Below are 26,396 nucleotides of genomic sequence, written 5' to 3' on the forward strand. Positions count from 1 at the left end.
ACTTTCGGCTTCTGCTGAAGACCGTTTCCCTGGTTTGCTGTTTCACTGGGGTAAAGTTTCTCCCCTTCGCCGCACCCCACATTGGGGGGCTCCTACTGGCACTGGATTGGCAACAGGGACCTTTCGTGGACACAGCAGGCCTGGCTTTTCCGTCTGACAGGCTCCCCGCCGGACGCACGCGGCCCGGCTGTCCTCCTGGGCCCTGAGGTCTGCTCCAGCGCAGGCCCGGCTCTGGCCCCACCGGGCCCGTCCCACAGCCGCGTGGGCCCCGGGTCGGGCTGCCTGGAGCCCGCAGGCCTGCCCTGAGTGAGGCGCGGCCCGGGCGCCTGCAGCTCCTCAAAGGCTGCACGGGCGAGGCTCTGTCTGCGGAGAAGCGCGTCCCTGTTCCTCAGGGTGTGCAAAGGGGCAGGGACTGAGGCACCCGATGCCTCTGGCGCCTCTCAGGCTCCAAGACAGAAGCCAAAGAGAAAGCCTGGAGGAGTTCCAAGGGTGACAAAGGGGCCCTGCCAGCTCTGCCTGAGCACCTGCTGTATACACAGGCGGCATGACTATGGTGATCATCGTCCGGGTGAGGAGGCCGAGGCCTGCGAGGGAGCTGTGTGCACAGGTAGAGCCCAGCCTGAGCCGGGAAGGCCGAGGCTGTGTCCTTGTTGGGGCTGCCCTGTCCCCAGGCTGTGGTCAGGCTCAGTGAACAGGCTCACGTGGTCACACGGCCTGCTCCTGGAGGCGACACGAGGTCCCTGAGGAGCCAGGAGAAGGTGGCAGTGACTGGGAAGGCCAAGGTCAGCCGGAGGAGTGGGGGATGGGCAAGGACCTGCGGGCCCCTCCCAGGGGGCGTCCTGATGATGCTGGGAGCCCCATCTCCCTCCTCCAACCCCTCACCTCAGAGGCAGGGGGAGGCGTGGACGCAGGGTAGGACAGATCTGGGTTCCAGTTCACATGCTGTCACGCGTGCATCCCCTGGGACGAGTCACCCTGACTCGGAGTCCCTACCCTCTGCTGCGGAACAGGGCGTGGCGGGCAGGGGTGCCGCAGCCAGTGCAGGGCGGGCCAGAGCAGGCACCGGCCATGTGTCTGCGGCCCCGCCCCCCCCGCCCCCCACAGACTCGGGCACTGCTGGCAGACTTGGAGAAGGGGCCCTGGCAGAGGTCAGCCCAGCACCTTCCCTGGCCCGCTCAGGCCAGCCTCCCGGCGCGCACGGGCATTTCCCTCCTCCCTGGGAGGCCAAAGAGGGCGAGGCCTGTCCTCAAGCTGGGCCAGGCCAGGGAGTAGGGCGGGGCAGGGGGTGGGCGGGACGTTTGAACTCTCCTGATAACCTTCATTTCGCTCCCCGAGGGTGATCTGGTCTATCTCCAAGGCCAGCCAATCCAGGAGGGACCTGGTGGCCCCATGTTCAGAGAAAATAAGCATCATGGCCCAGCTTCTGCAAGCGCATTGGTGCCCCAAGGGGCCAGCTCAGGCCCAGCCCCTTGGCCGGACCCCCGGGGAACCAGGTGTCTCATGGCTGACACCGCTCACTAGCTGAGTCCTTTGGGAACCCGATGCTTTGGGCGCCTGAGAGTGTCCTCACCTCCAGGCCTTTCCACTTGCCGTTCCCACTGCCTAGAGGTCTCTTCCTCCAGTTTGCTCTCCGCTCAAATGTCACCTCAGAAAGGCCTGGCGCCTGACCGCCATAGTGACCATGGGCTCCCACTTCCACTGGGTACATTCACGGCACTTTTTTTTTTTTTAAGATTTTATTTATTTATAGAGAGGGGAAGGAGGAGAGAGAGAGGGAGAGAAGCATCAGTCACTGTGTGGTTGTCTCTCAAGCGCCCCTCCCTGGGGACCTGGCCCACAACCCAGGCACGTGCCCTGACTGGGAATCAAACCGGTGACCCTTTGGTTCACAGGCCGGGACTCGATCCACTGGGCCACACCAGTCAGGGCTCATAGCACTTTTTAAATTTTCAGCACAGCCCTGGCCAGATGGCTCAGCTGGTTGGAGCATCGTCCTGATACGCCAAGGTTGTGGGTTTGATCCTGGCCAGGGGGCCGACAAGAATCGACCGATGATGCATCAATAAGTGGAACAACAAATCAGTGTTTCTCTCTCTCTAAAAAAGTAAAATTAATTAACAAACACAACTACGTATAAAATAAATCTTTTTCTGCCTATCTTTCACTGATCATCTCCCCTGGATGGCAGCTCACGGGGGCTGCCAGGCCCTGACCCAGGGGCATCGGGCTGCTGGACAGTGTGACCACACGTCTGCCCGCAGGCTGGGCCGGCCCGAGGGGGAGGGGCCGAGGAGGGGTACACCGAGCCAGGGCGGGGCAGGCCCGGAGCGCGGGAGGCAGGGAGGGGGGTACACTCAGGGAGGGGCAGGGCTGCACCAGCCTGGCCTGGAGCTGGGGACGGCCCCTCCAGGAGACCCCTTCCCACCCAGACAGAGAGAGACCCAGACGGGAAGCTGGGGTCGGGGGCCTTTATTGGTGAGTTAAAACATGGGGTGGGGGCAGGTCAGGGGGCTCCGGCCACCCGGTAGCATGTCCAAGGCCCCAAGGCAGCAGTTTCCAAGGCACTGGGGCAGCCCTGGCAAGGCCGGCGCCCAGCAGCGGCCGGGCGCCGTGCCCCACCTGGACTGGGCCTGTGGGTGGGCGGGCCGGCCGGGAGTGCAGACCCTCAGTGCGGCCTGGTCAGCTCCTCTTGCCGGACTGGGAGGCTTTCTGCCTGTAGATCTCAGCGGTGAAGGGCCTGCGGGGCAGGGGAGCCTCTGGTCAGCTGGTCTGGGGGCGATGCCAACACCCCCTAGCCCGGTCCTGCTGGGGCGTGGACACAGTGACCGCCTTTCCGGGCCCTGGCCCCCACTGGGCCCACTCTGAGCTTCCTGTCTGCCCTTTGCCAGTGGCCAGGCATGGCCTGGCTGACCCAGACTGTCTCGGTACCGGGAACCAGCTCGCTGGCCACAGTGACGTCAGACTGCAACCCGGGCCCACGACGGCGCCTACTCACTCCTCGTACAGGACGGCGACCACGTAGGTGAGGGCCACAACCGCGGTCAGCAGCAGGCCGGCAGGGCTGGCGTGCCTGGGGAGAGGATGCGGCCAGTCAGGGGGCAGGCCTGGCCCCGGGCTCCCCGCCATGCTGGGTTCTGACTGGTGGACCTGTGCACCGCCTGTCCGGGCCACCTCAGGGCAGGGTCCCTTTTGTTGTGTCCCCAGCCCCCAGCCAGAGTTCAGGATGTCACAGGAGTGAACCAGGGAAGGAAGGAACAACTGGCCTCTCAGAATCACCCACGTGGTCAAGCGTGTCCTTTTCTGAGTAGGCGGGTATTCCAGGAATCAGAAAATACTACCCAGGCCCACCAGTAATGATACCTTGTTTTCTAAAAATGGGACCAGGGCTCCCAAAGTGAGGCGCAGAGCCCATGGGCCCCCTTATGGGTTCGACTGGCGACTGCCGCACCGGGGAGCCAGTGAGTCTGCTGTTGAACTGTCCCCGCTTCCCCCGCCCCCCGTCTTTTCTACAGTTGCCTTGGGCTCCAGGGACGGGGCGGCGGCTGGCCGTGGCCCTCGCACTGTCTTTGGCCGGCAGTCTAGGAAGGCCGTGTGTGGGCCCGATGCTGCTGCGCCCCCTGCTCCGTGGGCTCCACTGTCACGGGCAGAGGCTGAGGCTAAGGCTAAGCCGAGGAGAAGGCCACGCCCCCCTCCCCCGCCCTGGAGCTGCGTCCCCTGGGCCTAGGGCGCCCATCTAGAGCAAGCAGGACCTCCTGGCGAGGCCGGCAGCAGGCTAAACCTCACCCTTCCCCCACCCCCTCTGGCCAACTCACAGGCAGAGCTCAGGGGCTGGCTCCGGTGGAGCCCAGGTGCTGGGCTCCGTGGCCACAGTGTCCCTGAGATGGATGACCTGGGCAGCCCAGTTAACTGGCAGTCCCAGGGGCCAGGAAGGAACGCGGCTCCTGCCGCTGACCTCGGCCAGGCCCTGGACCGCAGAACACAAACTGCACAAGCCTCTCCTTTCCACCGTGTCTACATCCAGCAGTCCCACCTTCCGAATGCTACCACGCCCTTGGTCTTGACGCCCTGGCAGTCCTGCGTGGAGGTGACCACCCGACGCTGCAGACGAGGAGATGGCCCAGAAAGACCCGCAGGCGGGAGCCCAGCCCTGGCCCTGAGCCGGGGTGGGGGCGGGGTTGGTCCTGGGGAGCTTGGGCCGCGGGCCGTGTGGGTGGAGGCCCCGCGCTGGCCCAGCCCGGTGCCCGGCCTGCCAGGGCTCATGCACGCCGGTTGCTTGGACACCAGAAAGACCTGCCTACAGGGCCCCAGAAAGGAGACAGATGGGCTACAAAAGTCCTGGAAGTTGCCCTGCTGAGTCAGCGTCTGGAAGCCCCTCCAATGGCTCTTCTCTAATGAACCGCCAGATGGAGGATGGACAGGGCTGCCCCCAGCACAGCCGAGACCCCGCCGCACCTATGGACCGCCCTGGGCGGGGGCACGGTGACCCCTCTCTCCAGGATATCAGGCACTGGCTGGGGCACAGAGGCGGCCCGTGTGTGGGCTCTGTCTCCAGAGGGCCCCTTCTAAGCACGGATGGGGGGGGAGCCAGGGAGGGCTTCCTGGAGGAGAGGACACTGGAAGCTGGGCTTGAAAGGGCCGACAGGGATGGAAGTGGGGAGGAACAGCCTGTGTGCTGGCAGGGAGGGGACGGGGCTCGGCCGGGCGGGAGGTCACTGTGGGGAGGCAGGTCTGAGGGCGCAGGGCCTGCCCCAGGGCCCACCGCCCGCATCTGGGCAGGAGGGGCTGGGGCTGCCTGGTCTACAAGTGGAGCTGGGGTGTGGGGTTTCCCAGCCAGGCCCACAAGCCCCGCTCCAGCTGCTGTTACTCAAAACCCAGGGCTCTCCCGGGGTGGGGGTGGGGTGTAGGGAGGAATATCTCAACTCTGACGTTCTACTGTCCGAGAGTCATTCCTGTGTCCTATAACCTTTCCATGGTTTCCAGGCTCCAGCAGCACCTGTAACATCACAGGCAAGGAGTCTTCGAGTATCCAACAAAAGCGGCACACTTTCCACAAGCGAGCACTGCTCTGGGGGACCCGGGGTCTGACGCCCAGAGCCCCCAGCGGTCCCTGCGCTGCTCCCTTGGCCTGGGTGCGGCCGGAGCCCAGGGCTACTCGTCTGTGCCGGCGGCCGGCTGAGACGGACGGCAGAGCGAGTCCTGTGGCCCACAGGCTGGCGCGGGCATGGGTGCCCTTCCGTGGGGTGGAGTTCTGCGACCTGGGCACGTGCGGACAGCAGAACTCCAGCCGCCGCCGCCCGGCCTGTGGGCCAGCGTTGCTGTGTGCTTCTCTACTGATTAAAGAAGGGGATCAAGAGAATAGTATTTTGTGACACCTGAAAATCGCACAAGATTCAAACTTCAAGCATGATGACACCGGCCACACCTGTTCATTCAGGGCCTGTGGGGCAGCCCCCTCACGCTTGGGGTCCGTGAGCCCCGCTCTCTGAGCCTGCGAGGGAAAGGCTGCCGACCCCTGCCCTGGATGCTGCTGTGCCCACAAAGAAGCGATCCCAAGGCGCACATCCTGCCGGCGCCCAGCGCTCCGTGAGGGGCACAAGGCCGCCGTCCTCCCGGCGGGGAGGACGGGCAGGAGGGCCCGCTACTCACACGACAGCCCAGCCCAGGTAGTTGGCCGTGCTGCCCCAGTACATGGGGTTGTCCAGGACGCTGAATGGGAACGTGGTCACTCTGGACTCCTTGAGGATCCCGAAGTAATCACCTGCGGAAAAGGTGGGGCAGGTCAAAGAGTCACATCTTGGTCACCCCATCCCTAGGAGAGGGGTTGGCCTGCGGGGCCTGCCCTCCAGGAGGCGCCAGGTTATGGGGGAGCAGGGCTACCAGTGCACAAGTCAGGCCCCCCGGGCAGGCCTGCGCCGGCCGCGGCCGTGCGGCCACCTCGGAGGGCAGGGGCTGCAGCGGCTGAGGGGCCGGGGCGGGCGCGGTGGACACCCACTGCCCTGGAGTCGGGGGCTCCCCTCCCCAGAAATCCCTTGGGCCTTCATCCACAGCAGAAGTAGGACAGCCACAGGCAGGGGGAACAGGCAGGAGCTGCGTCACCCACCCATTGTCTGGGGACAAAGGAGTGCGGGCCCAGGCAGGGCTGGGCGGCTTTCTCCCCAGGAGGCCGGGGCCTGGGGGCGGTGGCACAGAAACCTGCTTTGGGGCTGATGCGCAGCAGGGGCGGCTGCCTGACCCACAAGCAGGGCCCGGCCCTCGCGGTCTGGCTGCTCCTCCTGGGGCAGCGGGCTCGGCCCTCTCCCCACCCGCCCTGACTCTCCCCTCCAGCCCAGTCTCACCAAGTGGCTCTGACTAAGCGCTGCCCCCGCGCTGCCGTGGGAGGGGTGGGTGGGGGCTACGCCAGCCCCTTCCTGGCTCTGTGCCTGCCCTGCCGTAGTGCCTGTGCACGGGGTGGGCTATGCATACCTGGTCTCCAGAGGACCGAGCTGGCCAGCACACTGCCCCCCCCCCCTCCTGGGACCCTCCCGCCAGCCAGGCCACCACGCCCACCCGTGGCCACAGCTCCTCCCTGGGCCTCCCGCCCACCCCAGCAGTCGGCCCTGGGCCACTGGTGCCAGAAGGGCCTTTCCAGCCCCTGCCATGGCCCCTGCGGCACTGGGAGGGGAGCTCAGTCCCCTGTGTGGCCTTCAGGGACCCGAGTGACGTGGCTCTGCCCAGCCTCAAGCCTGGCCCCGCTGGCCCCGGGCACCAGCCCGCCTGCCTCTGCAGCAAGCCCCTGCCCCTCTCCCCGTGAGCCTGCGCTCGCTCTCGGGCCTGTCCTCCTTCCCACCCAGCCCACCTGCCAGGGCCAGGGGCTCTGGCGGCCCTTCTCCCTGGGCTCCCTAACCCTCACCCTAGCCTATTCCGGCCCCAGGCTCCCTATCGCCGCCACCCAGCGCGAGGCCCCGCACACCAGTCCCAGCCCGGGCTTCGCTGCAGGGCCAAGGGGAGAGTGCTCCTCCGCGCCTGAGCCATCAGCCCCTGGGAGCTCGAGGGCCCCTGCTGCAGCCCGCAGTGCCCAGGCCAAAGCCCTGCAGGCAGCCGGGGGACAAGCTGGGCACCGGTACTACCCAGGCTCTGGGGCAGACTGGGACAGGGGCTGAGAGGGCAGAGGCCCCCAACCCCTGACCCAGCCTGTCAGGGAGCCAGACACCTGCATGTGCCATCTGCTTGCTGGGGGGGCTTCCCCCTGGAACAGCGGCCGCCTCCTGCTTTCCTTCCCTGTCCCCAAGGCCACCCTAGCCCCTGCAGCCATCCCTTGAGGCTTTCTTTCCTGGGCTTCCAAGTTGCTGAAAGTCACTGATGCCTTGAGGACTTCTGGCCAGGCCAGCACTGAGCTCCAGCCCAAAATCACCAGAGCTGCAGGTAAGAAGGGACAGTGCCCTGGCCCTCCCTCCTCCAGACCTGCTACTGCCCTGGCTCGGGGTCCAGACACAGCAGGCGGACATGCTGCCTGGCCTGGCAGCCAAGCGGCAGGACGCGAGAGAGCACCCCGCTTCCTAAGCTAACGGGGGACAGGCCGGGGCCTGCGGGGGAGGGCGCCCCAAGCCCCACGCAGACATCACAGGTGGCAGGGCACTCAGCCCCCTCACTCCTCCCGGACCCTAAACGGGTCAGCCCCAGCGCCCCCGGCCCCTGGCGCTGGGGGTCCTACCTAGGAAGGTCCCGGTGAAGCCCAGTGCGAAGAAGCTGGAGAGCACCAGCAGGCTGCCGGCCCCCAGGAGCAGCAGGCCCGCCAGGCGGGCCACGGGGCTGTCCAGGCTGTTCATCTGGGGCTGGCTCAGCATGGCCTGTGTGAAGCTGCAGGCAGGGGACAGGGAGGCACGAGGTCACCGCCCGGGAAGGGAGGCTGCCGCTCCTCCCGGCCCGTCCTCCAGGCGGCCCCCATGGCAGTCTGCCCGAGGGCCCCAGCTCAGGGCCCCCGGGGGCCAGGCAGGCGGAGAGGAGGCCAGGCCCCCCGGGCCGCCCGGGTGCCCATGCCCGCTGCCGTGAGGGAGGGGCACGGACGGGGCCCAGCCTCTTGGGTTTGTTTTCCAAGAGGAGTCAGAAATCCTGACTTGTATATGAAGTATCCCGATTAAAAAACAGACAGACAAACAAAAAACAGGCAACTAATGGAAACTACTTTGGATTCTGTGCATGACTGCAGGCCAGATTCAGCCCAAAGACCACCAGTTTGCAAACTCGACCCTGTCCAGACAGCACCTGGTACTGTGGGAGAACATGAACCTCGGATAGTTAAAGACGCGCGCCCAGGCCGTGCCTCGGGCCATGCTGGGGCCACCGCCCTGCGCCTGGCGTGCACTCCTGTGTCCTGGTGCCTCCCCCTCCAGTGCCCTGAAGCCGCAGGTGAGCCTGCCCCTGCCCCAGCCTCCTCAGCTCCTGCACAGCACCAGCCACACCCCAGGGGGCACCTCAGGCACCCCAGCTGAGCCTTCCGTCCACACCCGACGTGCCCCTAGCAGCCCTCTTTGGAGCCAAGCCATGGAAGGCCTTGTTAAAAGGCAAGTGGCTTGACCAAAAGCGGTGACTATGCGAGTGGGTTTAAAATTCCCATTCTCCATTTGGCTCCTGAGGACTGGAAGGCCTGGTGCAGCAGGGACCAAGGGCCTGGGCTCACGGTGATGCACAGGAGCAAGACTCAGGGTCCACCTGTGCGGGGAGGGACAGGCACTGGGGGCCTCTCCAAAGAAAAAGTGTGTGTGGGAGCAAGTGCACGCAGGCACCACAAACACACATCTCCCACCCCCATGACCACAAGTCATGGGATCCAATTCACCAGGGGCGGCCGCCCGCACCCACTTTGTACGACGTACTCCTGGCAGGGCGGCTCACCACCCAGCCACCGCCCCTCCGTTCGTCTGCCTGTCCTCTGTCACCACTCCTTCGTCTGCGCTCCACTCGCTCGCCCGTCCTTCTGTCCATCAGTCCATCCTGTTTCCGTCCACCCGTCTATCCTCCATCCATCCACCCATCTATTTTCCATCCATCCACCCACCCACCCGCGCGTCCTCCACCCACCCACCCACGCATCCTCCACCCACCCGCGCGTCCTCCACCCACCCACCCACGCGTCCTCCACCCACCCACCCGCGCATCCGCCACCCACCCACCCACGCGTCCTCCACCCACCCACCCACGCGTCCTCCATCCATCTCTCCTCCATCATCATGAGGTACCTGTCTGCCAGACTCACATCTCCACTCACCCCACCCGCCTACTTGCACTACCATAACACTATCCTTATGCTAAGCCAAGAGCTGCCTTCCTGGGACTTTTCCTCCGTCCGCTCTCAGCTTAGAGAACAGAGGCTGCTGCTCCTCCCCCTGAACCCCGCCTGGCACCCGGCACCCTCCAGGCGGGGTGGGTCGCAGCACAGTCACAAGAGCAGGAAAAGCAGCAGCCCCTGCCCTTCTCCTCCCACGCGCCCCCCGCCCGGGGGGGGGAAAGTCTGTGAACAGACAGCCAGCAGAAGCCTCCACGGCGACCTGTCAAACAGAGGCACCCCCGTGTCAGGGCACCCCTGGCCGCTGGTCACCCTGCCCACAGCCCCCGCTCTCCGCCCCCACTGCTCTCCCTCCTGCTGCTGGGCTCAGGGTCATCCTGTAGCCGCAGGCTGAGAGTCTCGGGTCGGCTCAGGGTCACACACACCCAGCGCTGTGCCCGGTCACACCACGCCCCGCTCCTCCGTGCCCTCCCCTGGTTTTCGGGAAGCCTGCAGCCGAGCGCCCCCGCTACCCTGCAGGCCCAGCAGCTGACGCCTCGGTGCAGTGGGGGGCATGCAGGGGCGTGGCCCTGCGAGGCTGGCTGCCCCACCCGGGCTGGCTGAGCCACAGGCCCCGGGTCCTGGGCCACCCTGCCTTAAGGGCCAGGCCACAGAGAGCGTGAGCGAGGGCTGGGGCGACCCCCCGCCGCCCCGCCCCACTGGCACCGACTCCTTGCTGCCTGGGCTCATTCCCAGCCCTCAAGCCCAGGGCAACGAGGCCTGCTGGGTCACAGTGAGGATTAAGCTGAGGTGGGGTAGAAGTTCACCAGGAGAAGGGGGTGGGCAGGGGGCTCATTCTAGGAAAAAACCAGGTGGCGGGGGCGGGGGCAGGGGGAGCCCTGCAGAGAAGGCCTCCAGGACTGTGGTTAGGAGCTAGGAATGCTTCTCTGTGGGTGGGAGGAGCCGAGAGGGGGCCGGTCACGGCCCAGGCTGGACCCAACTGGGGCCCGGGCGGGGCCGGCGCCAGCTCCTCTACCTGAGTCCATCTGCAGCGTCTGGGCAGCCGGCCACTTCCTGGCCCAGTGCCAGCAGCAGGGCCCTCTGAGGCGGGGCTCTCACCCTGTCATGATGTGCCTGAAGGAGCCCGCCTGGGAACGGCTCCCAGCCGGGGCACGGCACTGCAGGGGAAGCCATCAGGCTGGAAGGTCCCTCATGACTGCGTCCTGGAGCCATGCAGCCAGGCACTGGGCGAAGCAACGGCTGGAGGCAGCAGAGATTCGTGGCGCAGGGCGGACCTCGGGCCCGCAGCGGGGGCGCGGACAGCCCTGAAGCAGCTGTGTGGCTGCCCAGACCAGACCCGGCCCCCTGCAGCGCCGCTCCATCACTCGCGGGGGAAAGGGTCCCGGGGAGCACCGCCCCGGGCTCCGCCAGTGCCTTGGTCTCCAGCTCCCCACAGAGTGCGGTGCTGGCTTCTCAGCAGAGGAGCTCAGCCGGGCCGCCCGAGCTCTGCCCAGGCGCCTTCCATACCCAGCCACGTGCCCTGCGGCAGGTTTAAAGAAACGGCACGGCCGGCCCTCGTCTGGTGACCCGTGACGTTCCAGCTCCTCCATTAAGTTGGGAAAGCACAGTCCAATCCCCACAGAAAATCAGTGAAGGAACAAGGGCCTCTGAGGGCCAGGCACTCTCTCTGCAAGAGGACAGAGGCACAGATAGGAGGTGACTTCCTCTAGAAATATTCTACACCAGGGGTGGGAGCGGAGAGACTTGTTCATTTGTGTCCGGTTCGACCTCTAATACTTAAATTGAGCTTTTGGTCACCCATTGCCTTCAGGCTAGGCACACCCCGCTCCCCCGAAATCCTGGAATCCGGGTGGAGGCGGGCAGAGGGGCCACTGCCCACGCTGCCCTGGCTGCACACCAGGCACCTGGCTCGGCCTCTGGCTCCAGCCTCCTTCGGGGTCCTACCTCTAACCAAGGCCCTTCCTGTGAAGCAAACCCCCAACGGCTCCCACAGCCCCCAGAGCTAAGGCTGAGCCCGGCCACGCCTCCTGGGCCCTCGGCCCCCGGCCCAGAGCTGCCTCCCACAGCAGGCCCGCAGACCTGCTCAGCGCCCCTCAGGCCCGAAGCCCATGCCCCGCGCAGCCCCCTGCCTGAGCAGGGGCTGACCTGTCAACACCGGGCACATCACAACCGACAGGGCGCAAGGTCAGGACGTTTCGGCGACGTGGTGAAGGTCCCCAGCCAGTTTACCTAAGTTAACTGAAAAGGACATTATGGGAGGCCCTCTGCCGCAGCACACGGTGCCCCTCGTGCCGTTCCCTCGTTCCCTCAGGACCGCGTCTGGGAACAGTGCAGCCAGGCGCTGGGTGAAGCAACGGCTGGCACGCAGAGGGCCACCGGCAGGACAGCCGCACGTACGCTGACATTGCGCTGGTCCAGCCAGCGCACGCACGGGGCGCACACGCCCCCAAGCCACTGGCACACAGAGCGGGAAGGAGGTGTGCCCCACCCCAGCCGCGTCCCCGCTCCTGCTGCCCGTTGCCTACAGGGGACGCAGCCCGCAGGGGGCCAGCCTGCCCCTGGCCCCCCCAGCCCCGGACTCGCAGGCCCACCTCCACAAGACCCCGCGGGGTTCCGAAGCACACCGGCACACAGCTCCTCCCCCCGCCGGCCGACGACGGGCACAGGGCTCCCGGCGCCCGCTCCACGCTGCCGTCCAGGCTCCATGAGGAAGGGGCAGTGCCCGTCCTGTCAGGCGCGGGGCGGCACCCCGACAGGCTCCGAACTGGGCAGGGTCCCAGGCTCCCCTCCTGCTGAGACCAGCTGTGCAGGGGGCGCCCCCAGCCGGTCAGCCCCACCCAGTCATCCCTCGCAGCCAGAGCAAAGGGCCTGTGGTAACAGCCCCCGGGCGGAGCGCCAGGTCATCCTGCCGCCCCCCGGGACGCCTCTGGCTGCCTGGCCCTGCCCCTTGGCACCTGTTGGCAACCACTGGGCCCATGTCGGCAGGCCAGCTGCCCAGCGCTCTCGGACAGCTCTGCCCGTGGCCCTGATGGCTTCTGCCCTCCCCCCATGGAGCTCTCAGCTTACAGAAAGCACGGACACACTGGAATTGTCCAGAACAGGCAACTCCACAGGGACAGAAAGCAGGTTAGTATTTTCCAAGCGCTGGGGGAGGGGGCAGAGCGGGTAGGGGTGACTCCTTAATGGGTTCAGAATTTATATTTGAGGTGAAAAGTTCTGGAACTAAACAAAAGTGGTTGTACAACACTGTGAATGAATTAAATGTCACTGAACTATATACTTTAAAATGGTAGTTTTCTTATGTGTATTTTCCTGCAAGATAACAAAACACACGTCTAGGAATCAAATGAAGTAATGTGTGTGCAAGCGCGCTGGGGAAAATGGGGGGGGCCCCAGGCAGGCGCTGGTCTGCACAGGGTTCTCACAGGCCTTGCTCCGAAGCCCCCGCGCCCGCCCAACGCCCCTGGGGAGGACAGGGAAGAGAGCACTGCTGCCAGCGGCGCAGCCCAGCCAGGGAGCAGGGCGCTGCGGGCGGGCCCGGGGGCTGCCATGGCAGGCAGCTACTGGAGCGGGGGCCCGTGGGCCGAGGAAGAGGGAGGAAGTGCCAGTGCACACTCGCCACCTGGTGACCCAGGAGGGGAGAAGAGACAAGCAGCCCTGCTTGTGAGCACCCTTTCCCTCCTCCCAGAAATGCCCTGGGGTGGCAGTTCAAGTGCCCTGGGGTGGCCAGTTCAAGCCATAAGGCCAGGCCGTCCTGACACCAGAGGCCCAGAGGGGAGGAGGGGTGGGGGCTGGCCTCTGGGAGGAGCCGGGCATGGGAGGCCGCTTCTCAGTTCTGCAGGAGGCCTCCCGGGCCCGGGACTCAAGGACGCACCAGGGAGTCTCTGCTGGTGCCTGTGCGCCGGGAGCTGGGCGCCGGTCAGGCTGTCCTGGGGACCCGCAGGGGCCTACCAGAGGACAGAGGGACTCCTGCCAGGGGACCAGGGACCAGGGTCCCTCTAGCTTTGTGCCTCTTGCTGGCACCCTAAGCAGCAAGTGTCAAATCCAGGCACAGAGGCCCCTCCGTTGGCCACTCTTACGGGCGCACGTGCGGAGCTGCGGGCCCTGGCCAGACGGAGGTCTGACGGCTCCCTTGAGCCTGTGCTCCACAGAGCCCTCTCTCTTGGGCCCCCAACAAGCCAGGCTGCCTCCTGCCATAGGGCCTGCCTCCCCTCCCCCGCGGAGCCGCTGGGCTGGCCCCGGACCCCCATCCTGCCCTGACCCAGCCACAGCTGCCGGTGCCTGTGGGGTCTGACCCCCGCGGCAGGGCCAGGTCCGCTCAGTCCCCGACCCCTGCACGTGCCACACACTCAGTGAGGAGCTGGCCCTCTCCTGATCCCTCGGCCAGGCCGGGGGCTCCTGCCGCAGTTCAGACGGGAGGCCAAGGCTCCGAAAGGCTGCTCGGTAGTCCGCTCAAGGTCGAGCAGGGCTGAGACCGACCCAGGGCACCGACCCCTCCCCAGGCTGCTCTGACTCCCGTTCCAGACGTCGGCCACCGGGCGCACCTGGGTGCCTGATAACAGCAGCAGAACCTGCCTTCCCCGGAGAACGGGGGCTGAACCGACGGCCCGTGGCCTGCTGGCTGCGGTCGTTAATGCGGCGGTACAGGAGCCCAGCCACAGTCCCTTCTGGGCCGCCTCCGGCAGAGTTAAGTGGGTTATGTGGCCCCATGGCGTCCGGGAAATGTACTAGTAGACCCTTTACAGAAAAATTTGCTGGAACCTGATGGAGACAACCAGAATTAGGGGTCTGATTGAGCTAGTCCAGGGTCTGCAAACTTCTTCTCAAAGGCAGACAGTAAATATTTCCAGCTTTGCTGGTCAAGGATATTAGGTTTATATTTATATAACTATTTCAAATGTAAGCAAGCACACAACAACCTGATTAAAAGCGGACAAAGGACTTGAACAGACATTTCTCCAAGGAAGATGTACGGTGGCCAACAAGCACATGAAAAGATGCTCAACAGCACTGACCACGGAAATGCAAATCACAGCCACAATGCGATGCCACCACCTTACACCCGTCAGGATGGCTACTTTTAAAGAGAACGTTAATAACAAGAACTTCCCAGGATGCAGAGACATTAGATCTCTTGGGCACTGTTGGTGGGGATGCAAAATGGTGTGGCCACTGCGGGAAACAGTATGGAGGGTCCTCAAAGAATTGAGCAGAGAATTACTAGCGCGTGACCCAGGCATCCCATTGCTGGGCGTACACCCCAATCAAAGGCGGGGACTCAGGCAGATACTTGTGCACCCTTGTTCCCAGCAGCACCGTTCGCATCGGCCCAAAGGCGGACACGGCCCCAGGGCCTGTGCAGGCGAACGGGCGAGCACCACGTGGCTCCACACACACAGCGGAATGTTATTCAGTCTTGAAAAGGGGCAAAACCTATTCTAAGAATTTTTTCAAAGTGCTTTTATTTTACTCGGCCAGTTATATTGCCACCGAGCGGCACGGAGCGCTGTGTGAGCGCACGGTGCACGGGGGCGCTGGGGGGCGCTGGGGGGCGCTGGGGTGCGCGTGCCTGCCCGCGGCGCGGTGCCCCCACAACCGCCTCACAGCTGCCACTGTGCGGGGGGCGGGGGCAGAGCTTCGAGATCTGCTGTCTTAGCAACTCTCAAGTTTACAAGACAGGACATTCATGACCTACAGCCACCACGCTGTCATTAGGTCCCGGAACTTGTTCCTCTTGTAGCTGGGCGTTGGTGCCCTCTGCCCGCCCCCACCGGAGACCACCGCTCGACTGTTCCTAGGAGTTTGGTTTGTGTAGATCCCACATGTGAGTGGAAGCACACAGTATCTGTCCTCCTGTGACTAGCTTATTTCACTGAGCAGAAGGTCCTCAAGGTTCATGCACGTCACAAATGGCAGGACTTATGAGGGAAGGAAGCCCTGACACATGCTACCACATGGATGAGCCAGAGGATACTGTGCTGAGTCAAACAAGCCAGACACAAAGAGGCAAATGCTGAGTGAGGTTCCACTTAGGCGTAGGATCTCAAAAACATACTCACAGAAACAGAGAGTGGAGTGGTGGTTGCTGGGGGCTGGGGGAGCCAATGCGGAGTCAGTGTTGATCAGGGAGAGAGTTTCAGTTTGGGAAGATGAAAAAGTTCTGGAGAGGGATGGGGGGTTGCAGACAACTTGAATATACTCAATGCCCCTGGACCACACACTTATGGTTAGGGTGGTAACACTGCGTGTTCCGTATGTTCCCCCGCCATAGGAAACTTAGGGTAACGAAGGGCAGGGTGTGGCCCGGGCAGCGGTGGGGGGTGCGGGCACCCTCTAGCACTGACCCTATTAAGCGGACCGGGACTGTATTTAACAGGTGGCCTGGTACCAGCAGGGACAGGAGGACGCCTGCAGCAGAAGAGGGCCCACCCCACTCCCCTGCCCGTCTCACCCAGGGCCGAAGGGCCTCAGCACCTTGAGGTGGGGCGCCTGCCACCAGACCAGGCAGGAAAGGCCATGCCTAGTCACTGAATATTTCCTTTTCATCACTGAATATTTCCTACCAGTATCTTCTGGCCTGAGATGTTTCTGGTCAAGAATCAGCTGACAGTCTTATGAGACCTCCCTTGTAAGTAACTAACTGCTTTTCTCTTGTTGCTTTTAAGACTCTCTCATTGTCTTTAACCTTTTGCATGTCAGTTATGATGTATTGGAGTGGCCTCCTTGGGTCCATCTTGTTAGGACTCTGTGCTTCCTGAACTTGCATGTCTATTTCCTTCACTAAGTCAGGGAAGCTTTCTGTCATTATTTTTTCAAATACGTTTTTAATTTTTTGTTTCTCTCTTCTCCTTCCAGCATCCCCATGACGCAAATGTCGGAACATTTGAAGTTGTCCCAGAGGCTCCTTGAACTAGCCTCATTTTTTTGGATTCTTTTTTTTTTTTCTTTCCTGAATGGTGTCCCTTACATTTGAAACTGCTGAGTTGATTCTTGGCTTCATCCACTCCACTGTTGATTCCCTGTAAATTATTCTTCATTCCATTAGTGTACCTTTCATTTCTGACTGATCCTTTTTTTATGCTGTTGACATTCTAAGTCCACTGTGCATCCTTATAACCAGTGTTTTGAATTCTGCATCTAGTATATTGCTTGTCTCCATTTTTACTTCTTTTTCTGGAGTTTTGTTCAGTTCTTTCATTTGAGACATGTTCTGTCTCATTTTGGCTGTCTCCCTGTGTATGTTTTTGTATATTACATAGAGCTGCTACATCTCCCAGGCTTGGTAGCGAGGCCTAATGTAGTAGGTGTCCTGTGGGGCCCAGTGGCACAGCCTCCCAATCACCAAAGCTGGGCACTCAAGGTGCACCCCACCCCCCCGCTCCCATATGGGCTGTGTGCACCCTCCTGTTGTAGTTGAGCCTTGATTGCTGTTGGCACATAAACAGGAGGAATTTACCCCTGGGCTGAATGGCTGCAAGGACTGGCTGTGACCACCGACCCCCGTGGAGGATCAACTGGGCAGCGGCTCACTGTGCAGAACAGGAATTACTTCGGTGGGGCTCTGGTGCCTGCTGTCTTCGCCCCTGATTGTGTTGCTTGTGGAGGTGGTGGGGTGGTGCTTCAATATGGTCAGAGGCTGTCCGCTGGGTGTGCTAACACTGGGTCCCCCTGGAGGGGCAGGCCAAGGTCAGCCACTGCTCGAGGCCACCCAGCGTGAGCTACCAAGTGATCTTCAGATGGCTGCTACTTGTGCTGGGCCTGCAGGTGCCCTGGTGAGGCCAAGCTGGGAACCGAGGCTGGCTGCTGCCAGTGCCAGGCCGGGGGCCTCTTAATGAGAGGTACAGGGCACACCAAGGCCAGCTGTTGCTTGTTTGAGAGATTTTAGGAAAATTGGGAGCATGAGCCAAGACAGGCCTTTCATGTGGACAAGCCACTGGAACCAGCTAGAATGGGCCCCCAAGTTGGGTGGGACTGGGTCTCAGGGTCACCGGGTGGGGGCAAACAGTGAGGGTGATGGAGTCTCAGACATGGTGCCCACCTGCCAGCTCGGCAGGGGGAGGGCTCATCAAAGGAGCAGTGGCCCCTGTGAGCACTTTTGTCTGGGAGAGAGCTGCCCCCCAGCCCTTGCCCTGATGCCAGACAATCCAGTTCCGTCCCATATGTCACTGGTGCCTTTCAAGCGGCTGCCCCGGTGCTGGAGCTCAGAGGGAGTGAGCCTGAGAAAGTCCATGCACAGGCCCTTTAAGAGGAACTGCCTGGGACTCCAGAAGCTCCCCGCCTCAGCCTCGATCCCTGCTGGTTTTCACAGCCAGCAGTTATGGCAACTTTTCCTGGCACTGGAGTCCTAAGCTGGGGGCCTGGGAGGAGGCCGGGACCTTGCTCCTCAAGGGGGACCTGTGCAGCTGAGCTATCCCTCCCGAATTTTATCTGCCACACATGGGGGTGGGGCCAGCCCTTTCCACATCTTCCCCCCTCCCATCAGTCTCTGTGTGGCTTCTTCTTCGATTCCCTACTTACAAGGCTTCTGTTCAGCCAGATTTCATGCAGTTCCGAATGACAGTTGTTCTGTAGTCTAGGTGTGATTTTGATGTGGTTATGTGAGGAGGTGAGCACCACATTTACCTACGCCACCATCTTGACCAGAAGTCTTACCAGCTTTTAGAGATCACGTTGGAACCTCCCAGCCATCCCATGACCCTCTCCAAGGTCAGGGGTCAGCTGGTCTCCGGGTGCAGGCTCAGTCCACTCTGCATTACCCTGAGTGCTCGCCAACCACCGCTGAAGCAGGATCAACATTCGGCTCTGGGGAAAACATGGTTCACAGGAAACACAGTCTTGACTGCCCTGGAGCTTACAGTCCGCCGATACAAACAAAGGCCTGAGTGAGGCCGCCGCGGGCTTCTTGCACCCAGGATGCAGTCAGCAGGGCTCCCCGAGGGGCACCGTGGACGCTGAGAGCTAATGCAGCAGGAGAAGCCAGACCCGAGAGATGAGGGAGGGAGAGCCAGGGCAGAGGCCTTGCCATGGGAATGCAGGGAGGTGACCAGAGCTGAACTGGCCAGGCCACATAAGGAATCTGCATGTTATTCTTACTGTGGGAAGCCAGGGGCCCGGGGCCAGGCAGGGATGACTCAGTTTGATTCTCCCTCTGACAAGGTTCCCACGAGATCGTACGGAGGAAGGCCACTGCCACACAGTCCAGAGACGGGAGGGCGAAGGCGGCGGACCCAGGCTGTGCGCCTCGCTACGCAGGGAGGTGGCGGTGCTGGGAGGACAGGTAGCGAACCAAGGCAGGGAGGAGGAGGAGACGTGTCTCATGGGTCGCTTCCGCAGTCCCGAGCCCAGTCTGATTAGATCGCCAGCCGTTCCAAACTCGTCAAGCAGAGACAGCACAGGAGTAGGGGGCCCTTAGACTCTGTGCTGGGAAGGGGAGCCTCTGTAGCGATTTCATTAAGATGAACAGCCTTTACTAGCTAGGAAAGAAAGCCTTTGTAGCTGTACATTATTCCTAAGGTTTAAAAGGGGAAGGAGGGGGAACCTCGAAGCTGACTTAGGTGTATAACCCCTGGACCCCAACAGTCGGCGCACTCAGAGTAGCCGAGTGCCCACGTGCAGCCTCAGCTCACGTGTCCAGAGCAGCAACCTTACTAACAAACTTACTAACAACTTTATTTCCTCTCTGTGTGGGGCATTCAGACTAGCCAGTGCCTGCCTGTAGCTTAGTGCTCGTGTGTTTCACAAAGAAACTTGCTATCCCATTCTCACTATGCATGTTTGTCTCTCGCTTGAACCTGCCTCTTGCAAGTGAGGCAAGAACGGAGGAACAAGTGCGGGCGTGAAGCGGTGGGGGGCACTGACTCGGGTCTCTCCCTGGTAACGTCGGGACAAAATCGACAGGTTGCTGGCTTGTTCGACGGGAGAGAGGGAGGCTGCATCGCTGAGCCGGGATGGGCAGGGAGACCGGAGTTCGGCACCGAGCCAGAGGGAAGCTCCCTGCGAAGGGCCGGCACCATCGGCCAGGACGGCTGGGTCTGTTTCCTGACTCGGCTGCTCACCAGCCTCGGCCCCCATATGATGCATGGGCTCAAATGCCCGTCCCTAAAGGCAGAAGGCAGCCCAGCCGCCCATGCCCGTACTGGGTGACTCAGGGCACAGACTGGCGGCTCTGGACAGTCACCTGGCCCAGACTGCTCGCTCCAGCTGAGAGCCATGGGGTGTGAGCGTCCTCCTGGCTGTGCACAGGCCCCGACGGCAGCCCCGGCACACGCGGTGCGCGCACGATTCTCTCCCGCTCTCTGCCCTCCCCTAACCGCACCGCTCCTGTGGGGACTGTCCCTCTCTCCTGGCCCCGGGAGCGGGGCCCTGGGCTTCAGAGGGCGGCCCTGAAGCCGGCCTTGCAGAGAAGCAGGCTCCCTACCATCTTGCTGGAGGGGGGTTGGGCTCCCAACCTTGGGGTCAGCCCACGGTCCCCCTCCATTGTAAGTGGCCCACTCCACATGGCAGGGTGGGCAAAGAGGACCACTCCCCTTTCCCTCTCAACTTCCTACCCTGGTAGCTGTAAAACCTCAGACACGTCATTGCTTCCTGCCAAGCCTCACCTTTTCCACCTGTACAATGGGGCTCTTCTCTGCCTGCAGACTACAAACGTGCAAATGCTCCCTGGGGCGTGAGAGCCAGGCCCCTTGCCCCTTCGTGCAGCGAGTAAGACCTCTCTGTAGTACGTCTTCATGTCATTCAACCCAGAGCAGGTGCCGTGGGCCCTGCCAGGACCTTTGAGATACCCATCCTGACCTGGAACAAAGAAGTAAAGGGACGGCAGGCAGCTGGAAAGGCCAAGGAGCACAGGCTGGACTCGAAGGTCCAGAGGGGAAGGCTGGCCGCGGCAGGGCACCTCCTGGCCACGCTCCCCCGGCAGCGCGAAGACGGTGGGCGCCCCCTGCACAGGCGGCTGGGACGCGCCTGTGTGTGCGAGCGTGAGTGCGAGGGGCCCAGGCACCGGCCCTGACCTTGCCCTTGGTATCTACGAGGGCCCTCTCCCCACGTGCACAAGGCTGCACCTCACCCCCGGGCCCGCAGGGACGGGGCAGGGCCACGGGCGCTGAGCTGCGGAGACCCAGCCCCCAGACAGCTGCCAGGCGGGGAGCCTGGGCTTCCCACACGCTACTTCTCTGTTTTTAAAGCGCCACCCCGACTCCATTCACTGCACGAGCTAGCGCGCTACGGCTCTCACGGGACCCAGGAGGTGAGAGCCAGCTCGGGGACGCGCTGTGCTGGACGTGGCGCCACCTGACCTCTGCTTCCACTCCTCCTGCCCACAGCCTCGTCCCTGCCCAGAGAACCCCGCCTGCACCTGGGCAGCGGCGTGTGCTCCTGTGCCCGCGCAGGGGGTGCTCATCGTCCAGAACAAGCTCACCCACACTGGCGTCTTTCTGCGCTGCAGGAAGGTACCACATCCCAAGTCCTGTGGCGGACGCGGTGATACCAGCCCAGGTCTGGGTGCGGCCCCCTCCCAAGGGGCACCGGCCCCTGCCTGGGACTTCCCAGAAGGGATTCCGACAGTGGCTTTGTCTACACACTAGAAGCCAGGGATGCAAGGTTGGGGGCCACCCAGGCCTTGTCCTCCGTGTCTGAATCCCAGACAGGTGGTGCCGTCCCTTCCCGGGGTCACAAGAACTCCTCTGCTGATAGGAGCTTAACGGCCCAGATAGGAAAGGGGAGGCTTGGTGTAGCACGAGGTCTTAGCAGAATTGCCGGACCCCAGCACCCCGGGCAGTGGCCACCCCTGCACCGCTGGCATCCTGGGTCCTTACAGTGAGCCGGTGTCCTCAGGCAGCGTGGCCTGGGCAGCCTTACCAGTGTGAGCGCAGGACATTCAGGAGCAGGATGACCACGCCCAGCATGTAGCAGGCCAGGTAGGGGGAGCCCATGGCTCGGCTCAGCTTCCGGGTTTTCTGTTCCCATCTTGCAACCTGAATGCGGAAGAGAAGAAGGCACTTGAGGTGTGTGTTGGGAGAAAACGGAGGGGAGTGGGTGGTGGCGCCAGGTCCCAAGGCTCTGAGGCTGAGGAGGGAGCAGGACAGGGAGCAGCCAGCCTGTGGGCCTCGCTCCGCCGGGATTCCCACGTGTCCTCCCTCCTGTCTGGGGGAACCACGCCGTCCTTCCAGCAAGCGCACCTCGAGCACGAGCACATCAGGACGCAGACAGAGACCTGGTGGCCCAGGAGCCGCCCGCAGCCAGCAGAGGCGCCCTCCGCGCCGAGGGCCACCGCCCGGACGCCCGCAGCAGGCTCCGGAGCTGCGGGAAGCAGAGGGCAGCTCTGCAGAGGGAGTGGGAGGCCGCTGGCAGCGAGCACAGGCCCAGCAGCAGGCCCAGCCCGGGGCGCTCTCGCACAACGTGCCCGGCCGGGGCAAGTCTAAGGGGCGGCCAACGGCCTCAAGCCTCCTTCCCCAGCGCCTTCGAGGCACAGACTTTCCAGCTTCCAATTGTAGTTTATTTTTTAAACTAATGAAACCCACGGTCACCCTTCAACATCTGACGGTGGAGTGAAGTGAACAGGCAGCTTTAACGACAGCCCTCCTGCCTCTGCTGGTCCCTGGCGCCCCGGTGCCGGCCCCCATCACTGCTGCGCGCACTGTGCACACTGGTGAACCAACGGGGTGGGGCGGGTGCGAATCGGCGCGCGTGAGGGGCGCTGAGGAGAGGACGGCTGGGGGACCGGCAGCTGCCCTAGAATCACGTTAGCAAGGCACCCCAGGGGGCCTGAGCATGAACATGTTCATGTGTGTGGAGTACCTCTAACTAAGATCCTCGCCCAGTGCCCTCTCCTCTGGGTCGCCCCCCGAGGACTGGGCCCGGGGCTGTCGTCCTCCTTTATGGCCTCGGCAATGATTCCGCCGGCTCCCTGCCCGGCTTCTTGGGTGCACCTACCTTCCCCGTTTACTCAGCAGGGAGGGTGACTGGCGGCATGAGGTCAACAAGCCCGTGGCTCCCGGCTCAGAGGTGGCCCCTGCTTGCCCTGTGGGCAGCTCTGGCCTCACTCAAGAGGGCGGTGCAAGGGCTCCAGGGCCCAATGGCCTCCAGGGGGCGCTGTGGCACCCAGGGTCACAGCCCTCACATTCTGGCCCCTGGTTTTGTTTTTTTTTAATTTTGAAATAAAATTTCAAAGTCGTGTTTAGTTGTACAGCCATCACTATGGTCTAATTCCAGAACATGTCCATCACCCCACACGGAAGCCCCATGCCAATTAGCTTTCACTCTCCAGCCCCTAACCTACTCTCTATGGGTTTGCCTATTCTGGAAGTTTCATATAAATAGGATCACACAACATACGACTTTTGACTTCGGTTTCTTTAACTTAACATAATTTTTCTGAGGTTCATCCATGCTGTAGCACATATCAGTACTTCATTCCTTTTTATGACTGAATAATACTCCATTGTATTAAAATACAAAATTTTGTTTATGCATTCAGCAGTTGATAGACATTTGGGTTGTTTCCACCTTTGAGCCATTAGAAATAGTGCTGCTGTGAACATCCATGTATAAGTTTCTGTGTGGGCACGTGTTTTCATTTCTCGTGGGTGTACATCTAGGAGTGGAATTGCTAGGCCCTACGGTAAGCCTCCTCTTAACTTACTGCGGAACTGTCAAACTGCTTTCTACTATGGCTGCACCATTTTACATTCCCATCAGCAGTGTGTATAGGCATTCCAATTTCTCCACGTCCCTGCCAACACTTGCTATTTTTCCATTTTCAAAAACTAGCCATTCTAATGGGTGTAAAGTATCAAGTCATTGTGGCTTGGCTTTGCATTTCCTTCCCAACTAACGATGACATTGAACATCTTTTCATACACCCATTGGCCATTCGAATATCTTCGTTAAAGAAAAATCTATTCAAGTCCTTTGCCCATTTTTAAAATTGGGTTGATTTTCTCTTTGTTCTTTATATATTCTTGGTAGGAGATATTGATCAGATATATGATTTACAGATATTTTCTCTCATTCAGTGAGTAGTCTTTTCCCTTTCTTTATATTGTTCTCTGACGAACTAGTTTTTTATTGTGGGGGGCCACTCTGTTTCAACCCCACTCGGCCAGGCTCCCTCCAGGGCCCACCGGCGTGGGCTCCGCACTGTGGGCTGGGCTCCAGGAAGGGACACGCGGCCAGGCCTGCCTTCGGGGAGCTCGGAGTCCAGCAGGGCCACAAGCAGAGCAGAGCTTCCACCTGTGTGCCTGTCCCTATGGCACAGCAAGTGGCCGAGCCGATCTGCATCACGTCAGGAGGGAGACTGGGGCGGTCACCCTGCAGGACAGGCTGTGTGGCCTGTGCAGGATTTCTCCCGAAGGTCCCCTGGAAGGTACAGCCACCCTCCAAAGCAGCGAGACTGAGGAGTAAAGAGAGGACCTTTCAGAGTGACCACTTGTCAGGAAGGACAGGCACATCATGGGCACCCAGTGGGCCAGAGGAGAAGTCCACAGAGAAATCAAAAGACACCCCGAGACAAAGGGAAATGGAAATACAACCATCAAAATGCATGGGATGCAGCAGAACAGCTCTAAGAGGAAAGTGCATAGCAATACAGGTCTGCCTCAAGTGACAAGAAAAATCTCAAATAAACAACCGTACTTTATACTTCAAGGAACTAGAAAAAGGAGAACAAATGAAGTCCCAGTGAGTAGAAGGAAGAAAATAACAAAGGTCAGAGCAAAAATACATGAAAGACAATATAAAAGGTCAGTGTTGAGGGGAGGAAATGGGCAGAGGTGGAAGAGGGAACAAGGCAGGCAAATAGCAATGGAAAAAATACAATAGAAAATAAATTTTTAAAAAACAAAACATAAAAAAGATCAATGAGCCTAAGAATGACCGCCTGGGGCACGGCTGGAGACGCCCCAGCCGTCGTGTTCCCGGGAGAGACCCGGACCGCCTGGGGCACAGCTGGCTGCCCCGGGCGAGAATGCTGCAGTTTTTTTTAAAACTAATCATCCCCGAATTCCACACCCCTCACCACACTTTGTTCTCTGTTATAAAAAGGCTGGCTTGCAAGGAAACGCAGGAAGGTCCGTTAGGGTACAAACCTGCCCCACCACCTTCTTAGATCACTGACCATCTGAATTAAGCGCCCATAAAGATTCAAAAAAAATAAAGAAAAAAAAGAAAGAAAAGCAATGAGAATTAGTTTTTGAAAAGGTAAACAAAATTGACAACCATCTGTTAGACTCATCAAGAAAAACAGAGGACTCAAATAAATAAAATCAAAAATAAAAGAAATGTTACAACTCATACCATGGAAATACAAAGGATCATAAGAGACTACTATAAAATCTTATACGATAACAATTGGAGAATCAAGATGGCAGAGGACTGAGTGGAACTCACACTGACCTCCTCCCAGGACCAATCTGGAATTACAACTAAATTGTAGAGAAATCACCTGGAACAAACAACTGAATAGTGAGAGAGGAGCCTTAAAACCTCAGACAGACCGAAGAATCAGCCTTAGCGCAATCTAACTGGTAAGGAGTGCGGTAGAGACTCGAGAAGGTGGGTGGGGCACCCACGGGCGGCAGCATCAGAAGGGTATTGAAAGAGCCCGTTGCATCCCCCTGAGAAGAGTGAGTTCTAAACCAAAAGCGGGGCTCTCCAGCCTACAGCACCAGAGCCCAAAAAGTACACAAGAAACAGCCAGCTGCAAAAAGCAGCAGGGTTGCTCTCTGCCAGAGACAGGCAGCTGGAGACACAAAGAGCTGTGTAAAAAGCCAACGCATACATTTTTATTTGCAGCCACTTACCCTGGTCTCTGGCAGAAGTGGGAGCAGAGTGGGCTAGAGACGCCTGAGGAGAGACTGGGGAACAAAGCTTTTGGGGAGAGAACTGAGAGAGTAGCCAGCAGGATCCCTGTGCTGACTCATCCTCCATGCGGCAGCAGCCATCTTGCTCAGGCAGAGACAACTCCCCCTGAGTGGCAGCAGCATCAGAGGACCCAGTAGCCCCGCCCCCAGGTGGGATTCTGCCCCTGCCCTGTGCTGTCTAAGCTGCCTGCTGAGTGCAGAGTGGCAGCCACAGATAGTAGATCCCTGGCTAAAGGGGATGCAGAGTGGTCTGGAGACACCTGAGGAGAGACTGGGGACAGAGGCTTTGGGGAGAGAACTGAGAGAGTAGGCAGGATCCCAGTGCTGACTCCTCCCCCACATGGCAGCAGCCACTTGGCTCAGACAGACCACTCCCCTGAGCAGCAGCAGCAGCATGAGAGAACCAAATAACCCCGCCCCCAGGAGGTAGTCTGCCCCACCCTATGGTCTCTAAGCCGGCCTGCTGAGTGCAGGGTGACTAGATTAACAGCTGACAGCCACAGACAGTAGATTACTGGAAATCTCAAACAGACTCCCTAAGGTCAGACAGGGACAACGTCTGACATCATCAGAGGCAGATCCAGAAAGTAAAAACAGCGGTCTCCTACCATAGAAGTTCACACCACAAAGTCAGAAAATCAAGACAGATCAATTCAAGACACAGAAGCAAAATAGAAGAGTCTCACAAATAATGGGAAGACAAAGAAATACCCTTCACTTGAAGGGAAAGGAGGAATCCCCAAAAAGAGAACTAAATGAAATAGAGGCACATAAACTATCAGATATTGAGTTCCAAACAACACTTCTAAGGAAGCTCAGTGAGCTCAGTGAGCTCAGAGAGAATTACAAAAAACTTTAGGGAAACTACGAGGAACTTACTGCAAACTATATCAGCATGAAAAAGGACATAGAAACTATCAATAAGAGACAAGAGGAAATGAAGAATACAAATTCTGAATTGAAGAACACAGTAGAAGGAATCAAAAGCAGGCTAGATGATGCCGAGGATCGAATCAGTGAGCTGGAGGACAAGGTAGAAAAAAGCTCCCAGAAAGAGCAAGAAAATGAAAAAAGACTCAAAAAGAATGAAGAAGCATTTAGGGAAACGCAGGATAACCTGAAACATAATAATATCCATATAATAGGGATACCAGAAGGAAAAGAGGATGAGGAAGGGATAGAAAACATGTTTGAAAAAGTAATGATGGAAAACTTCCCTAGTTTGAGGAGAGAAAAAGTCACACAAGGTCCAGGAAGCACAGAGAGTCCCATGCAAGAGG

At 60.5% G+C, this 26,396-nt stretch overlaps 1 protein-coding gene across 9 annotated transcripts in view; it reads right to left on the reverse strand.

Moving 5' to 3' along the window:
* Positions 1-2,464: 2,464 nt before the first annotated feature.
* The window catches only part of PEMT (phosphatidylethanolamine N-methyltransferase), a 73,282-nt gene continuing 49,350 nt past the window's right edge, over positions 2,465-26,396 (reverse strand). For all 9 annotated transcript variants that reach the window (XM_054571056.1, XM_054571047.1, XM_054571055.1 and 6 more), the window contains exons 3-7: positions 21,116-21,231; positions 7,691-7,836; positions 5,647-5,758; positions 2,996-3,070; positions 2,465-2,737 (exon numbers count right to left, since the gene is read on the reverse strand). In XM_054571056.1, the coding sequence (XP_054427031.1) occupies positions 2,680-2,737; positions 2,996-3,070; positions 5,647-5,758; positions 7,691-7,836; positions 21,116-21,231 (507 nt within the window). In that variant the 3' untranslated portion in view covers positions 2,465-2,679. The remainder of the gene's footprint in view (positions 2,738-2,995; positions 3,071-5,646; positions 5,759-7,690; positions 7,837-21,115; positions 21,232-26,396) is intronic.

The sequence above is a fragment of the Pteronotus mesoamericanus genome, unplaced genomic scaffold, assembly GCF_021234165.1.
Source record: "Pteronotus mesoamericanus isolate MK-2021 breed Mesoamerican mustached bat unplaced genomic scaffold, CSHL_Meso_final contig_22, whole genome shotgun sequence".
Classification (NCBI taxonomy): domain Eukaryota; kingdom Metazoa; phylum Chordata; class Mammalia; order Chiroptera; family Mormoopidae; genus Pteronotus; species Pteronotus mesoamericanus.